Genomic DNA, 18,294 nt, shown 5'->3' with positions numbered 1-18,294 from the left:
GGGAACTAGATCCCACACACAGCAACTAAGAATTTTCATGCTATGACTGAAGGATCCCCTGTGCCGCAACTAAGACCCAGCACAGCCAAATAAATAAATGTGTTCTTTTTTTAATTACAGAATGAGTCTAAAATTCTTCTGAAAGGATAAGCCTGTAAGAATATCCAGCCTAAATCTGCACGACAGAAGAAGGGCTCATAACTTGTCTCCCTGATGTATTGTCAAGCTATTGGATTTAAATTTAGCATATTGACTCATTAACTCCTAATCTCATATTCAGCTGCCTTTTTTACCTCAGTATTTGCATCAGTCATCATTTTGAAATAAGCTCCTTCAAAACCCTATTTAAGATGTAAAGAACTTTTAAACAATATCTTAGCGAAAGTCACTCAGTCGTGTCCAACTCTTTGTGACCCTGTGGACTCTTAACAGTCCATGAAATTCACCAGGCCAGGGGAATGGGTAGCCTTTCCCTTGTCCAGGGGATCTTCTCAACCCAGGGGTCAAACCCAGGTCTCCCTCATAACAGGTGGATTCTTTACCAGCTGAGCCACAAGGGAAGCCTAAACAACATCTATGATTATAGTAAGTTCCTCTTCATTTTCTGCTATAAGGGTTGGGTCATCTGCATATCTGAGGTTATTGATATTTCTCCTGGCAGTCTTAATTCCAGCTTGTGCTTCATCCAGCTGGCATTTCACATGATGTACTCTGCATATAAGTTAAATAAGCAGGATGACAATATACAGGTTTGATAGTATAATAAACTCCTTTCCCAGTTTGGAACCAGTCCATTGTTCCATGTCTGGTTCTAACTGTTGCTTCTTGACATGCATACAGATTTCTCAGGAGGCAGGTAAGGTGGCCTGGTATTCCCATCTCTTTAAGAATTTTCCACAGTTTGTTGCGATCCACACAGTTAAAGGCTTTTTAACATAGTCAATGAAGCAGAAGTAGATGTTTTTCTGGAATTCTCTTGCTTTTTCTATCATCCAACAGATGTTGGCAATTTGATCTCTGGTTCCTCTGCCTTTTCTAAATCCATCTTGAATATCTGGAAGTTCTCGGTTCACATACTGTTGAAGCTTAGCTTGGAGAATTTTGAGCACTACTTTGCTAGCATGTGAGATGAGTGCAATTGTGCAGTAATTTGAACATTCTTTGGCATTGCCTTGCTTTGGGATTTGAATGAAACCTGACCTTTTCCAGTCCCGTGGCCACTGCTGAGTTTTCCAAATTTGCTGGCATGTTGAGTGCAGCATCTTTTAGAATTTGAAATAGCTCCACTGGAATTCCATCACCTCCACTAGCTATGTTCCTAGTGATGTTTCCTAAGGCCCACTTGACTTCACACTCCAAAATGTCTGGCTCTAGGTGAGTGATCACACTATCATGGTTATCTGCATCATGAAGATCTTTTTTGTATAGTTCTGTGTATTCTTGCCACCTTTTCTTAATCTCTACACTGTTTCTCTCCTTTATTGTGCCTGTCTTTTCATGAAATGGTCCCTTGATATCACTAACTTCCTTGACGAGATCTCGAGTCTTTCCCATTCTGTTGTTTTCCTCTATTTCTTTGCATTGTTTAATTAGGAAGGCTTTCTTATCTCTCTTTGCTATTCTTTGGAACTCTGCATTCAAATGGGTTTATCTTTCCTTTTCTCCTTTGCTTTTCACGTCTCTTTTTTTCTCAGCTATTTGTAAAACCTCCTCAGACAACCATTTGCCTGTTTGCATTTTGGGGGGAGGATGGTTTTGATCATCACCTCCTGTACAGTGTCACAAACCTCTATTCATAGATCTTCAGGCAGTCTCTGTAAGATCTAATCCTTTCAGTCTATTTGTCACTACCACTGTGTAATCGTAAGGGATTTGATCTAGGTCATACCTGAATGGTCTAGTGGTTTTCCCTTCTTTCTTCAGTTTAATTCTGAATTTGGCAATAAGGAGTTCGTGATCTAAGCCACAGTCAGCTCCTGGTCTTGTGTTTGTTGACTGTATGGAGCTTCTCCATCTTACTTTTGCTCTGTTTTTTTAAAACCATAAATCAAAGCAAAAAAAAAACAAAGTAAAAGAAAAACAGCCAGTAATTGTGTCTATCAAAGAATTTTAGATAGTTCATTTAACTAATATAGAAACTTCATTCCTAAACTATCATTACACGTTCATCAGTCAGGGGGATTATTTTTCCAGAAGTACTTGTTTGTGTTGATAAATTAACCGTTCTCTTCCAGTCCTCATCATAAAATTGCTGGTTTAAAAAAAACAAGTCAACTGTTTTCCACTCGGCTCAGCAATCTTGGCTTGGTTGATACTCAGCTCAGTAGTTTCAAGATTTTAATGATTATAAGACTTCAAGGGTGGGCTAAGAACGTGCATTTTTACAAGATCCTCCCCTAACCACAGATGGGTCTGAGATAGAAGGTCCTTAGGTCCCACTTTGAGAACCACTAAATTGTAAAATTCACAGACTGATCTTACCAGAAACTATATGGCTCAGGCACACCTTAAATACACACCCTGGAGGAGAGAAACATTTTTTAGCCTAATTTGTCTTCTCAGTCTTGGTTTTGGTACGTGTTGTTTTTAGTCTGTATATTTGTGTCCTGAGCCCAGGGTTCCATTAGTTAGTTAAAAGAAAAATTAAAAAAAAAAAAAAAAGAAAATAGGATCCAGGCAAAACCTCGAGGACACAGAGTCCTCTCACATCCTCTTTCACATCTCTGTTCTCTTGTGTTTCCAAAGACACCCTCTACCCAGTCACCTACTGCTGTCCCCGTGGAGATGTTGACAGTGATGACTTTGAGCTTGCTGTGGTGGAGAGACACCCACGGTTACCTCACATATCAGTAGGCTCATCAGTACCATTTTTCTAGATTCCACATATATATATATGGAATTCCATATATATATTAATATATAGATTAATCTAGATTCCATATATATATTAATATACGATATTTGTTTTTCTCTTCCTGACTTACTTTACTCTGTACAACAAGCTCTAGGCTCATCCACCTCAGTTCAACTCAAATTCGTTCCTTTTTATGGCTGAGTTTTTTGCATTGTATATATGTACCGCAACTTCTTTATCCGTTCATCTATCTATAGACATCTAGGTTGCTTCCATGTCCTGACTATTGCAACTGATGCTGCAATGAACATTGGGGTGCGTGTGTGTTTTTCAGTTATGGTTTCCTCAGGGTATGTGCCAAGTAGTGAGATTGCTGGGTCATAGAGTAGTTTTAGTCCTAGTTTTTTATGGAACCTACATACTGTTCTCCACAGGGACTGTATCAGTCTGTATCATTCCCACCAACTGTACAAAAGGGTTCCTTTTTCTCCACACCCTCTCCAACATTTATTGTTTGTAGCTTTTTTGATAATGGCCATTCTGACTGGTGTGAGGTAGAATCTAATGCTTTTGAGAGCGCTGCTCTTTGCATCTAGAACTCCAGATTGTGTTTCAAACCTACACCCTGCTTGCTTTTTATATGGTGCAGAATTGACACTCTTCTGTGCTCAGGAGGTATGACCTGACCCTGTAAATTCTCAAAGGCAGAGGAGCAGGTGTGTGGGAAAGCCCAGACAGTCTTGGTGCCAGGACAGCCCGAGGCTTCGCTGGCACCTAGTGTTGATGGGCTGGAGGAAAGGGCAGTCGCACTATCACATCACCACCTGTGTCTGCTCTGCTCAGGTTTCTCTCGAGGCTATCCTTTGGATGTGAGCTGGGGGAGGTTGGAGAGGAGCAGCTGCTGCATGAGGCGCAGGCAGGCTACAGGCGTGACTCCACGGCCCCACCTGGAGTTACGGTAGCTGTTCAGTTGGATGCGCTTTGCTTATAATTACAGCTTGTTTCATGTTGACCCATGTAATTTTGAACCTCTTTTCCTTCACCCCCAAGAAAACGTAATCTGGCCCACATATTGAGATTAGGGAAATTCATGTCTGTTCCTTACTCTCCCCAGAGTAGCCAGGGTAGCTAGGCTCCCAAGAGAAAAATTACCCCTATCAAGTAAAGATTCCAAGTAGGTACCTTCTACTGACAAGCTGGCAACAGCCACGTGGACTCATACAGGAAACGTGAACTCTCCCAGATCCCATAATGGATGCTCAAATATCCAGTTCTGTTTAGAGATGATTCAGTTCCTACAGTCCTAAATACTGGACAGCAGGAAAAATAATTTTCTCTCTACCCTTCTGAGTTCTTAGCTATATATATATAGGTAGGTAGGTAGATAGATAGATAGATTCTGAGACACCTATAATACAAGACAGATTAACACGAGAAAAGCAAAGAGAAGTTTATTAACAGGTAGAATTCATGTGTATCTAGGAGATTCTTCAGGGGAAAATGAGTAACTCCAGGTGGTTGTAGAATTCAGGATTAAATACCATCTTAATAAAGAAAGAGGAGAGAGGATATAGTCCTCCCAGAGGAGAGTAAATGATTTTTAGGAAAGATGAAGGGCCCATAGAATAAAGGGGAGGTATTATAGTTCTGACAGAATTTGTTTAGGTGTGGTGTAAGCTCCTAGTCTCCTCTCTGATGAAATCAGTCCTCCCTGGTTGATGAAACTTGGGGAGGGGATTTATGACAATTGAGTTCCTCTGGGAGAATCTGTCTTTAGGCAGACATGAGACATTCAGAGAAAGCCCCTCCCGGCATTTGCTGTTCTTCAGGTACCTACAAGTAGCTCAAAATCATTATATAATACCAAATTGACATCTTTTAGGGTAGCATGCTCTGCTACTCTTCAATAATAATTCATAATGCTAGAGACTTCCCTGGCGGCCCAGTGGTTGAGACTCTGTGGAAGCACACTGCAGGGGGGACAGGTTCAGTACCTTGTTGGAGCTAAGATCCTACACGCCGAACAGAGTGGCAAAAAAAGAGAAAAGAAAGAAAGAAATTGTCTTCCACCCTGAAATAATAAAATGTTTATTCTAAAAAATAATAATTTGTAATGCCAAAACCTTCCCTGAAGAACAGCTAGATTTCACGTGTTTTTTGTTAATTACAATTAGTTAACGAAATTAATCCTTTTTTAAGTGCTACTGGTATTGTGTTTATCTTTTTGGAAAAAGTGCTTATCTTTTACAGCTATGTATTAACTACAGATGTTCGTTGCACAAAAATATGAAGTGGGAGGAATGGACAGAGATACAGGTGAAACAAGATACTCATCTGAGCTATGAGTAGATAATCATTCTTCTGCCTACTCTATTTCATAAAATCTTTATAGTAGGTGGTTGGAAATTTTCGCAATCATTTATGAAAGTAAGTGAAAGGGTAGCTTTAATTACTCAGCTGTGATGTAAATTGGGCTTTCCTGGTAGCTCAGCTGGTAAAGAATCTGCCTGCCATGCAGGAGACCCTGGTTCGATTCCTGGGTTGGGAAGATCCCCTGAGAAGGGATAGGCTACCCACTTCAATATTCTTGGGCTTCACTGGTGGCTCCGTTGGTGAAGAATTTACCTGCAATTCGGGAGACCTGGGTTCAATCCCAGGGTTGGGAAGATCCCCTGGAGCAGGGCATGGCAATCCACTCCAGTTTTCTTGCCTGGAGAATCCCAATGGAGAGAGGAGCCTGGTGGGCCTCAGTCCATGGTGTCGCAAAAAGTTGGACACGCCCGAGCGGCTAAGCACAGCACAACACATGATGTAAATTATTAACCCCAAGAAGTAGAGAGTCCGAGTTTTTCTGGTGAAATCTATGCCCGATCTTCAAAAATTGCCACTATTCCTCTTGTCAGTGCCACCTAGCTTCATTGGTCAAATAGAAAGATGCATACATTTTTCTAAACTCCTTTATGCCCCCCCCCTTTTTTAATGAAAACAGATTGTGTTTTCTAAAATCAGGTTTGATGTGACAGAGCAGCTCTGTGCAGGGCCGCTTGTAACACATGCTGTGGAAGGGAGGATCTGGTGTGGAGATGAGAAAGTCAGGCTCTTATTAAGACACTGAAATATGATAAGCATCCCTTATGAAGATGCCACTCCCAGAAACCATGCATTGGGTCACTCTTAGAAAGGCACAGCATTGATTCCTCTCCTTGAGCCTTAATCCAGTTCAGAGGTGTACAATGAAGAAAAACAATCCTGTTCTCTTCCTGTTTCTTAGAATCTGCAATAACCAAGCATTGCCCTTTAAACTCTTAAAGTAAAGCCTCTTAAGGTGTAACTGCCCCTCCCCGCTGTATGACAGCTCATTTGCCCTTCCTAAGGCAGAATCCATTACCTTTCACCCAGTTTGGGAGGAGGGAATGGTGAAGCTTCGCAATGGAAATGTTTCTTCTCTGCCCCCAACATTTGCAGGTTCAGTTTGTCAGATCTTTGTCTGGCAAAGATCTGCTTGAAACAGGCAGGCCATGGCCTCACTGAAACTGCCCTTGACTAGTTTAAGTCTAAGTTTGCCAAACATGAGCCAGCCCCCAGCAGAAAAGTTCCCTGGTCTTTCCCATGCCAGTTTTCCTGAGTCCAGGAAATTCACAGTGGAGTATATCGCTTGGTATTGCTATATATAAGGTCTGTGTAGTTTAAAAGGGTTCTGGGCTAGAAATAAGAATACCTGGTCTGAGTTGTGATGTAAGGAGCATGAAATGAATAGAGTCCCCCCTCCCCGACCCCCACCCCCACATCCCATACAGAGGTAGATAAGACCCAGGCCCTGCCCTCCATGGCTTATGGTCTAGGAGTAAAGGTGAACAAATAGTAGCCCAGTCACAATTCTTAAAGCCCATAGTAAAGCATACAGTTTCCATGGCAGTCACCTTTTAGGGTACTGGGGAGAATCATTAAGTACAGGAGGGTTGGTCCTCAGGGCACAGAGAGGATTGGGGAAGGCTTCCTGTGGGAGGTGGCCCAGCCAGAGCTAAATCCTGGAAGATGACCAGTGCTTGCCAGGACCATGAAAGAAGGCTTGTGCAGCCCGAGCACCGGGCTGGACAGAACATGGCAACAGGCTGAATGCCATGAGGAGGCTCCAGATTGCAGAATGCCTCCGGTGCTCAGCTTCAGTTTGGTCCTGTAGGCAGTGGAGAACAAAAAGGCTTTTAAATGAGGTGAGGCTGGGGAGATGATATGAATATTACAGTATATTTGGGCTTTTCAAAGGTCACAGGACTGTGATCTTCCACACAGATGGAAGGAGAAAGTGTTGGATATCATTCAGATGAGGTGGGGAAGTTTAGGAGTCTGAACAGGAGACACTGAGGACCCTAGCTAACCCAATAGAACTGGGGAAGAGCAGAAGGGGTCATAACTGGAGTATGTTAAGGACGTACAATCCACAGGTCTTGGTTTCTGACTAGCTTTGGTAGGAGAGGGATAGTCAAATATTAGAACAATGGAGGTTCCAATCACTCAGGTTGTTCTTTGGTCACTCAAGGCTCTCCTCTTAGTTTCCTTATTTGTGAAATATGGATAACATCTGTCTTACATACCTGCCTCATCAGGTTGGCATGAGGACGCATATGGTGTGGTGGTAAGGGTGTGAATGCTGTTTGAGAAGAACAATGCAAGTGTAAAGTCATCTGGAAAATCCAGGAGGAGGGTGTGGGAAGGAAGAGTGGAGGGGCCAAGCATAGATGTTTTCCAAAACAATATATATTTTAGCACAGGTAGAGAAAATGCATATTTGTAGTGGGAGAGAGAAAGGATAGGAAATAGGATATCAGATGTAAGATTTTTTTTTTTCAAATCTAAATATTTTATTATATACTTACACCCCAAATTGTATTTTTGCTATATACTTTTAACTTGAGGATATCTGTAAAATCAGTACATTACAGAAATCCTGAAATTCCACTAGCTATAAGCTATTTAAATACTACTTATACAAAGTATTTGGGGGGGGTGGGGAACAAAAGCTTATTTACACATTCACTTTGCTATATACCTGAAACTAACACAACACTGTAAATCAACTACACTCCAATAAAAATATAAAAAAGTATTAAAGGAAAGCCAGCACCATATAAACAGCATACACTTAAATAAAAGATGAATGTTTTACAGAGTAATGTTTTTTATTCACTGATAAGCTAAAGGTCCATTTCAAGATGTTTCTTTTTTTTGTATGCTTAATGTGTTTTGTTAGCAAGCAAAGCCCTATAAAGGATGGCATCATCTAGTCCTCAGACTCAGATTCATCTTCATCTTGACTAATCTGGAAGTAACGAAGCTCATAAGTCTCCTTGTCAGATGCAACCACACGAAGCCAATCACAAAGATTGTTCTTTTTAAGGTATTTCTTGGTAAGGTACTTCAAATACCTTTTAGAGAACTGTTTCTCAGAAACGACTATGATTTTATTCTTGAAGCGTTCAATGTGAACGACGTTCCCAAGATTTCCAGTTTTTCCATTCACTTTAACCTTCTCCCGCAGAAACTGTTCAAAATTTCCAGAATCAAAAATTCCATCTTCTACTGGATGAGTAATATCCAAATTAAACTTCCAGGTTGACTTCTTAGGCTTCTTGTCTTTCTTCAGCGCCATCTTGAAGGCTTGCTGCGCGATTAGAGAGCCAGATGTAAGATTTATTAGACTTTTACTGTTTATTTCCTTGAAAGAGGTACTCATTATTATGTATAAATTACATTAATTATAATTATAAGCATTTTTCAACAGAGTTCCTAGTTCTACAATTATTCCATATTTTGATACATATATCAATTACATATTAGGTAACACATGATATTATATAGCATGTAATATGTATTTTTATGATATCAATAATATTCTGATATATGATATACTATTTATATCATATATATTATATAATTATGGAATTCCATATTGAAATAACTAAAAATGTACTCTTTTATTTTCACCATGGGGTAGCATGAACTGTTCTTCCCTTAAGTATATCTAGTTTGGAAGTGTTTTGGTTAAACCAAAGCCTTTTACACAAAACTGTTTTCTCTAATGTAAAGTTTTCCCATTTTTTAAAAAGTGATAGCATCTCTCTTCTTTAGAAATTGAGTCCCATTAGTTTTTCATTAAGAAGCAATCCTGAGTTTCAGTAATACTGTCTAGCATTCAAGCAGAGAGAATCTTCACCTGCGGTAGTGGCATCCATAAGGTCCCATGTCCGGTTTCATCACTGGGATGATGTGGCGTTTCCCAGTGACCTCTGGGAAATTCCCGTGCGCTCCATCCTGAGCTGTCCTCGTACACATGTAGTTCTGCACCCTGAGATCAGAATACAGGACAGTGAGACAGTGGTTCTGCCAGTTTTAAGTGGGGGAATCAAAGGAGAAATACGTTTCTAGATGGCTCTCTGGTACTATTTTGGACTCTTGTGGCAACTTTTAACTCTGTTGCAATGCCTGCGTACCTTGGTCTTTCAGCTCTCTGGTGTTTGATCTTTTCTCCTCCTCCCCTACATGAAACAGGAAGATAGCATTCCAGGAAATGAAGGGTATAAGAGGAAAGAAAGCACTTAAGTCATCACAGATGGCCACCAGGGTAGTAGGAGACAGCTCACATGGCCAATGCTTCCAGTCCAAGCACCTCCTGCAATAGCTAAGGCCGGAGGAGCACAGCTGGTCTCCACAGGGACCAGGATTCCTGAAAACAAAGCAAATGTTTCTCTCTTCCCAAGTCGGCTTCTAAATGGCCTTGTAGTTTTACAGTTTTCTTTAACCTTAAAATATTACTGTGCTATTCATAGGTAAAATATTCCCTTCTGGCTAAATACATGCGTTTCTGGCATGGTACATTCTGTCTCTCTTGCTCTCCAGATAAAAGTTATTACTGTAGGTATGGTAACAAGAGAAAGGAAGTCTAACTCAAAAGGAATTTCTGTGAACATAAAACACTGTTCTACCAATGCAGTTTACTAAGACTCTATCCCTTTGGGGTGTCTCTCCCTCTTCTTCCTTTTCCCATTTACCACCTGGTCCTCATTCCTTCTCTTTCCTGGAAGAGTGCCTCTAAAATGGAACTCCCTAACATGATTCTCTTCCAGTACCCACGTATCAGAAAATACACATCAGTCTTCTTAGGAGGAGCATTTTCATAAAGCTGAGCCTCATTTCAGGAGACCGTGGCAGAGCTCTGTTAATCTCTCACAATCTCAGAGCTCCTCTGCTCAACTGTACCCTCATCCCTCCAGGCTTAAGACCAGCACCTCAGACACCCAGTTCTTTGTAATCCTACTCACCTCCCAGATTCTAACACTACAAATACCTTCTCATTGGCATTCTTGATATACAAGGCACTTGTTCTTTTTTTTTCTCCTTTGCATACTGTAAAGTTTTTATGACTTTGCCTGAAATCCTCATCCTCCCAGTTCTTGATCCTCTGTTCTTTTAAAATGGGGTTCCAAACTGATCTGCTGAGAGAAGGATTCCACTTACTTCTGAAAACCCAAAATAGAGGTCTTAACATTTTTTTTATTCTGAATTTTAATGGGGTGGTTTTGACAGTGGGTTTTGTTTTCTTCTGTGTGTGCTTAATCTACAGTACCTGAGTAATTTCCAGTCTTATTTGATATTTATGATTTTTTGAATATTTGTCATATAGCTGAAGATTTGTTAATCCTGTGTTGTTTAGTTGCTGAGTCGTGTGTGACTCTTTGTGACCCCGCTGACTGTCGGCCGCCAGGCTCCTCTGTCCATGGGATTCTCCAGGCAAGAATATTGGAGTGGGTTGCAATTTCCTGAATTTCATGCCCTACCTGAAATTTTCACTCTTATCTTTCTGTTTTGGTAAGTTTCTCATTACACTTTTAAAAATCTAGGTCTTTCCCAAACACTTCCCTTCTGGCCAAAGCCTTAGTTAAATAGATTTCCTTTAACATATCTTAGGTAAATTAAAAGTGTCAGTTGGTGGAAGAACACTTTCAAAACAAGAGTAGAGATAGAAATACAAAAAAATATTTAAAGTCCTTGCCCTGGGAAGATTATTAGTTTGAAGGAGATATATATATTTTAGAAACTTTGTTAGCATGAGCAATGTACTATACAAAATCCTGTTTACATGCTGAGGGTATAAATAACAAAACAGAGCTATCAGCAACATCAATCTACTTTTTTCCTGGAAATTGGAAAAGTCAATTGCTGTCTCCTTGATGCATTTTCTCGTCACTTTCTTTTGTTGTTTTCCAGTTGTGCTTGGCCTCAAAATACTACTGTCGAGAAGTTATTTAGTTTGATTATTATTTTGCTTACAATTGTTGTTTCTTCTGACAATGAAGACAGTCAGTTTTCATATATTTCAAATTATTACTCACCTAACTAATGATCAGTTTGAAAGATAAGTTTGCACACAATGCTGAATCAATGAAAGGAAAAGACGACTTTTTCTCCCCTCTTCCACCTTCCACCTGGTCCTCTTCCAACAGGATTTAAAATCACACTTGGGAAGGAGTTTTCTACATAGTTCTTGAGATTAAATTTAAGCTCAAGCCCCTTTTCCAATACTGATTATTGTTCTGAACTTTATACATACTCAAAATTGTCCAGTCAGTGAATATTAATTATATAATTTTTTTATGTCCAGACATTAGAGGTAAAGAGATAGGGGCTAATATCAAGAGGGACATGTCCTGGGCATGGAACCATGAATAGTTGTGGGTCGTTAGGAAGGAGCAGAAAGGACAGTCTAGGCTAGACGAGCCAAGAGCCATACACAGAGGAAGGATGAAACACATAAGCAAGGCTATGGGCTTCCCTGGTGACTCAATCAGTAAAGAATCTGCCTGCAATGCAGGAGACCCTGGTTCTATCTCTGGGTTGGGAAGATCCCCTGGAGAAATGAATGGCAACCCACTTCAGTATTCTTGCCTGGAGAATCCCATGGACAGAGGAACCTGGCAGGCTACAGTCCATGGGGTTGCAAGAGTCAGACACAACTTAGCAACTAAACCACCACGGTGAGAGGACCAACAGGGCCGGAATGGAGGAGTCATTTCAGAAAGTAGAGAGAGACTGCAAAACTCTGGAGAGTCTTGACTCACATCCAGATGCCTCATTCTGATGCTCAATGGGAAGCGTTGTTAGTTCTGGAACAGGGGCATGACATAATGGAGGCAGTGTCTCAGGGGGATGAATGGGGCATTGATGTCCGAGAAGACTTGGAGAGGGAGACCCTGGAGATCGCCGCTGTGTGTCTCCCAGGTTGAAGGGACATGGCTGCAGCTGCAGCTCTTCTCTACTGTTAACTTCATCTTACAGCAGTGACGGAAGCCCTTGTGGGTGGCTTTTTAAAAATAAAAACATAAGCCAGTTTGAGTTGGGCTTCTCTTCCTTCAGAATCAAAATCTTGATATTTGAACACACTTTGAAGTTATGTGAGTTGCCTTAGGCTTTGAAAGAAAATCAAGGAAAACAGAATTCAGTTCAGCTCAGTCACTCAGTCATGTCCAACTCTTTGCAACCCAGGGACTGCGGCACGCCAGGCTTCCTTGTCTATCACCAACTCCCACAGCTTGCTCAAACTCATGTCCGTCGAATCGGTGATCCTATCCAACCATCTCATCCCCTGTCATCCCCTTCGCCTCCCACCTTCAATCTTTCCCAGCATCAGGGTCTTTTCAAATGAGTCAGTTCTTCGCATCAGGTGGCCAAAGTATTGGAGTTTCAGCTTCAGCACCAGTCCTTCCAATGTATATTCAGGACTGATTTCCTTTAGGATGGACTGGTGGGATCTCCTTGCTGTTCAAGGGACTGTCAAGAGTCTTCTCCAACACCACAGTTCAAAAGCATCAGTTCTTCAGTGCTCAGCTTTCTTTATAGTCCAACTCTCACATCCATACATGACTACTGGAAAAACCATAGCTTTGACTAGACAGACCTTTGTTGGCAAAGTAATGTCTTTGCTTTTTAATATGCTGTCTAGGTTGGTCATAGCTTTTCTCCCAGGGAGCAAGCATCTTTTAAGTTCATAGCTGCAGTCACCATCTGCAGTGATTTTGGAGCCCCAAAAAAATAGTCTGTCACTGTTTCCATTGTTTCCCCATCTATTTGCCATTAAGTGATGGTACCAGATGCCATGATCTTCGTTTTCTAAATGTTGAGTTTTAAGCCAGCTTTTTCACTCTCCTCTTTCACTTTCATCAAGAGGCTCTTTAGTTCTTCTTCCCTTTCTGCCATAAGGCTGGTGTCATCTGCATTTCTAAGGTTATTGAGATTTCTCCCGGTTGATCCCAGCTTGTGCTTCATCCAGCCCAGCATTTCGCATGATGTACTCTACATATAAGTTAAACAAGCACGGTGACAATATACAGCCTTGACGTACTCCTTTTCCTATTTGGAACTAGTCTGTTGTTCCATGTCCAGTTCTAACAGTTGCTACTTGACCTGCATACAGATTTCTCAGGAGGCAGGTCAGGTGGTCTGATATTCCCACCTCTTTAAGAATTTTCCACAGTTTGTTGTGATCCACACAGTCAAAGGCTTTGGCATAGTCAAGAAAGCAGAAGTAGATGTTTTTCTGGAACTCTCTTGCTTTTTTGAGGATCCAGCGGATGCTGACAATTTGATCTCTGGTTCCTCTGCCTTTTCTAAATCTTGTGCCTCTTGAACAGCACAGACAAATCCTTGTGCACACCAGGGCCCAGGAGAAAGGAGCTGTGACCCCACAAGAGACTGACCCAGACTTGCCCATGAGTGTCCAAGAGTCTCCAGTGGCAGCGTGGGTCAGCGGTGGCCCCCTGAGCAGGATGGGGGCGCTGAGTGCAGCAGTGCATGCATTCCATTATCTTCATCACCTCCACCATAGTGTAGCCTCAGGTCAAACAACAGGGAGGGAACCCAGCCCCGCCCATCAACAGAAAACTGGATTAGATTTACTGAGCATGGCCCCACCCATCAGCACAAGACCCAGTTTCCCCCTCAGTCAGTCTCTCCCACCAGGAAGCTTCCATAAGCCTCTTATCAGAGGGTAGACAGAATGAAAACCACAATCACAGAGAGAAAGTGAAAGTGAAGTTTCTCAGTCCATGAACTGTAGCCTACCAGGCTCCTCCATCCGTGGAATTTTCCAGGCAAGAGTACTGGAGTGGGTTGCCATTTCCTTTTCCAGGAGATCTTCCCAACCCAGGGATCAAACCTGGGTCTCCCGTATTGCTGGCAGACCGTCTGAGCCACCTGGGAAGCCACAATCACAGAAAACTAATCAAACTGATGACATGGACCACAGCCTTGTCTAACTTGGTGTAACTATGAGCCATGCCATGTAGGGCCACCCAAGACAGACGGGTCCTGGTGGAGAGTTCTGTCAAAATGTGGTCCACTGGAAAGGGGAATGGCAAACTGCTTCAGTATTCTTGTGTTGAGAACCCTGTGAACAGTGTGAAAAGGAAAAAAGATAGGACACTGAAAGATGAACTCCCCAGGTTGGTAGGTGCCCAATATGCTACTGGAGAACAGTGGGGAAATAACTCCAGAAAGAATGAAGAGACGGAGCCAAAGCAAAAACAACACCCAGTTGTGGATGTGACTGGTGATAGAAGTAAAGTCTGATGCTGTAAAGAACAGTGTTGCATAGGAACCTGAAGTCTTAGGTCCATGAATCAGGGCAAATTCGGAGTGGTCAAACAGGAGATGACAAGAGTGAACACTGGCATTTTAGGAATCAGCGAACTAAAATGGACTGGAACGGGTGAATTTAACTTAGATGACCATTATATCTACTACTGTGGGCAAGAATCCCTTAGAAGAAATGGAGTAGCCATCATAAGTCAACAAAAGAGTCCGAAATGCAGTACTTGGATGCAATCTCAAAAATGACAAAATGATCTCTGTTCGTTTCCATGGCAAACCATTCAGTAGCACAGTAATCCAAGTCTGTGCCCCAACCAGTAATGCTGAAAATAGAGTTGGGAGTAGATATAAAGGTAGGAATGAATCATGTGGTTGTTCATGGAACCAGGTTCAAGGGCCGTGTTGGGGCCAGTTGGTGGTCTGTGCTCAGCCATTCCTCCAGCTCTGATATTGCAGCTAAGATTTAGAGCTTCCCTGATAGCTCAGCTGGTAAAGAATCTGCCTGCAATGCAGGAGACCTACGTTTGATCCCTGGGTTGGGAAGATCCCCTGGAGAAGGGAAAGGCTACCCACTCCAGTATTCTTGCCTGGAGAATTCCATGAACTGTATAGTCCATGGGGTCTCAAAGAGTCAGACCTGACTGAGCATCTTTCACGTTCACTCCCTATGACAGTGTGCTTGGGACTCAACAGAACTCATTTCCAACTGACAGAAACCTTCCTCTGCGAAGACAGTATCTTTTTGTTGTTGTTCTCTGGGCTCTGCTAGTTTTCATATATAGTTTTTTACCTGCTACCAATATATGTCTATTATATGGCAAACTAGATTTGCAAAATCACTCCCACAAAACTACAGTTCTTCTTGTGTTCCCTGTAACTATCCCTGGTGGTGCTGATCTTCTCCACTCCCCAGATAACCTTTGGGTTATCTTGGATGTTCCTCTCCGTTGCCTATTCTCCCACTTGATCTGGTGTTATCTCTCGATTATCTCCCCAGTGTCTGCCCCTCTCGAGGTCAAACTCCTCCCCCATCTGCCTTAATGTTTTCTCACTGTCTCCAGCCCCCACCTGCGCCCCTTCCCTGTTCTTGTACATTGATGCGAGTGCAACCCTCCATGAGCACATATATCATCAGGCTGCTTGTGATGTATGTGCCAGAGAGGTAAGCACTGAGTAATATCTCATCTTCATCGTTTCATTCCTTCTGTCTAAAAATCTATTAATTCCCAATCCACCAACCAAATAAAGTCTAAACACAGCCCTCTCTCATTACGAACCAAACTTAACAACAATTTAATTTGCTTCTTTCTGCTGCCTTACTCCAGAAAAAAAAAAAACTGCTAAGTTTTTCATCTGCCTCCCCAATAAGTTTTAACTGTGCTTGATTTTAATGGTAGTGTTACTTCATTATCTGTAAAAATATATGCATCCTGTTCTAATTCTCTACTTTCTCTCTCAGCTTCCTGTTTTGATGGAACAAAAGTATCAACTCATTTATACTAACTTCCCTGCTTGCCTCTCTTCCTATTTTCATTCATTTGCCTCTTAAAAAAACACCTTGATCAAAATATCTTGTGAAATTAATTTGACTCCCAACTTTCTAGAATAAGAAGTTAGGAACCTCTGCCCTTCTTTGACCTCTTTACCACTCATATTTTTTGTTTAATAATCCTTTCTCCTTTTTTTTTTTTCTGATTAGAATGCCTGTTCATTTGATATAGAAGTACCTGGCTTAAACATGTCTTGTTTTTCCCTCTTAATTTTTCTTTTTTCAAATTTCTGTATCTTGATGCTATTTTCCAACCCTTTGATTACATAAATAGGTCTCATTCAGTTCAGTGCAATTCAGTCGTTCAGTTGTGTCCAGCTCTTTGCGACTCCATGGACTGCAGCACTCCAGGCCTCCCTGTCCATCACCAGCTCCTGGAGTTTACTCAAACTCATGCCCTTTCAATCAGTGATGCCATCCAACCATCTTATCCTCTGTCGTCCCCTTCTCCTCTCACCCTCAATCCTTCCCAGCATCAGGGTCTTTTCCAGGGAGTCAGCTCTTCATATCAGGTGGACAAAGTATTGGAGTTTCAGCTTCAACATCAGTCCTTCCAGTGAACATTCAGAACTGATTTTCTTTAGGATAGACTGGTTGGATCTCTTTGCAGTCCAAGGAACTCTCAAGAGTCTTCTCCAACACCACAGTTCAAAAGCATCAATTCTTTGGTGCTCATCTTTCTTTATACTCCAACTCTCACATCCATACATGACCACTGGAAAAACCATAGCCTTGACTGGACGGACCTTTGTTGGCAAAGTAATGTCTCTGTTTTTAAATAAGCTGTCTAGATTGGTCATAACTTTCCTTCCAACAAGGATCTTTTAATTTCATAGCTGCAGTCACCATCTGCAGTGATTTTGGAGCCCCAAAAAATGAAGTTTGCCACTGTTCCCACTGTTGCTCCTTTTATTTGCCATGAAGTGATGGGACCAGATGCCATGATCTTTGTTTTCTGAATATTGAGCTGTAGGCCATCTTTTTCACTGTCCTCCTTCACTTTCATCAAGAGGCTCTTTAGTTCTCCTTCACTTTCTGCCATAAGGGTGGTGTCATCTGCATATCTAAGATTATTGAGATTTCTCCCAGCAATCTTGATTCCAGCTTGTACTTCATCCAGCCCAGCATTTCTCATAATGTACTCTGCATATAAGTTAAATAAGCAGGGTGACAATATACAGCCTTGGCGTACTCCTTTTCCTATTTGGAACCAGTCTGTTGCTCCATGTCCAGTTCTAACTGTTGCTTCCTGACCTGCATACAGATTTCTCAAGAGGCAGGTCAGGTGGTCTGGTATTCCCATCTCTTTAAGAATTTTCCACAGTTTGTTATGATCCACACAGTCAAAGGCTTTGGCATAGTCAAGAAAGCAGAAGTAGATGTTTTTCTGGAACTCTCTTGCTTTTTTGATGATCCAGCGGATATTGGCAATTTGATCTCTGGTTCTTCTGCCTTTTCTAAAACTAGCTTGAACATCAAGAAGTTCACGGTTCACGTACTGTTGAAACCTGGCTTGGAGAATTTTGAGCATTACTTTACTAGCATGTGAGATGAGTGCAATTGTGCTGTAGTTTGAGCATTCTTTGGCATTCCCTTTCTTTGGGACTGGAATGAAAACGGAGCTTTTCCAATCCTGTGGCCACTGCTGAGTTTTCCAAATTTTCTGACATATCGAGTGCAGCACTTTCACAGCATCATCTTTTAGGATTTGAAAGAGCTCCACTGGAATTCCATCACCTCCACTAGCTTTGTTCATAGTGATGCTTCCTAAGGCCCACTTGACTTCACATTCTGGGCTGTCTGGCTCTAGGTGAGTGATCACACAGTCGTGATTATCTGGGTCATGAAGATCTTTTTTGTACAATTCTTCTGTGTATTCTTACCACCTCTTCTTAATATCTTCTGCTTCTGTTAGGTTCAAACCATTTCTGTCCTTTATTGTGTGCATCTTTGCATGAAATGTTCCCTTGGTATCTCTTATTTTCTTGAAGAGATCTCTAGTCTTTCCCATTCTGTTGTTTTCCTCTATTTCTTTGCTTTGATCGCCGAGGAAGGCTTTCTTACCTCTCCTTGCTATTCTTTGAAACTCTGCATTCAAACGGGTATATCTTTCCTTTTCTCCTTTGCTTTTCGCTTCTCTTCTTTTCACAGCTATTTGTAAGGCCTCCTCAGACAGCCATTTTGCTTTTTTGCATTTCTTTTTCTTGGCGATGGTCTTGATCCCTGTCTGCTATACAGTGTCACGAACCTC

General features: G+C 41.7%; 2 protein-coding genes across 7 annotated transcripts in view; one reads left to right on the top strand and one right to left on the bottom strand.

The window, feature by feature from the left end:
• GRAMD2B (GRAM domain containing 2B) overlaps window positions 1–18,294 on the top strand; it is a 121,282-nt gene that overhangs the window by 64,115 nt on the left and 38,873 nt on the right. Inside the window, exon 1 of one of the 6 annotated variants that reach the window (XM_043912222.1) lies at window positions 10,595–10,717. The exons of the other annotated variants lie outside the window; for them this stretch is intronic. Within the exon in view, the coding sequence (XP_043768157.1) occupies window positions 10,626–10,717 (92 nt within the window). The 5' untranslated portion in view covers window positions 10,595–10,625. Of the gene's footprint in view, window positions 1–10,594; window positions 10,718–18,294 lie in introns of those variants that run through there. 6 annotated transcript variants of the gene reach the window in all.
• LOC122699830 (60S ribosomal protein L22-like 1) lies at window positions 7,689–8,525 on the bottom strand. The gene has a single exon (XM_043912227.1). The coding sequence runs from the start codon at window positions 8,499–8,501 to the stop codon at window positions 8,133–8,135; it is 369 nt and encodes a 122-aa protein (XP_043768162.1). The 5' UTR covers window positions 8,502–8,525; the 3' UTR covers window positions 7,689–8,132.

The sequence above is a fragment of the Cervus elaphus genome, chromosome 9 (genome assembly GCF_910594005.1).
Source record: "Cervus elaphus chromosome 9, mCerEla1.1, whole genome shotgun sequence".
Classification (NCBI taxonomy): Eukaryota; Metazoa; Chordata; class Mammalia; order Artiodactyla; family Cervidae; genus Cervus; species Cervus elaphus.
Note: the sequence above shows the minus strand (reverse complement) of the source record. Positions and strands in the feature narration are given on the sequence as shown.

Coding starts and splice junctions, on each gene's coding strand:
- LOC122699830 (XM_043912227.1), bottom strand. CDS start 8,501: ATGGCGCTGAAGAAAGACAAGAAGCCTAAGAAGTCAACCTGGAAGTTT.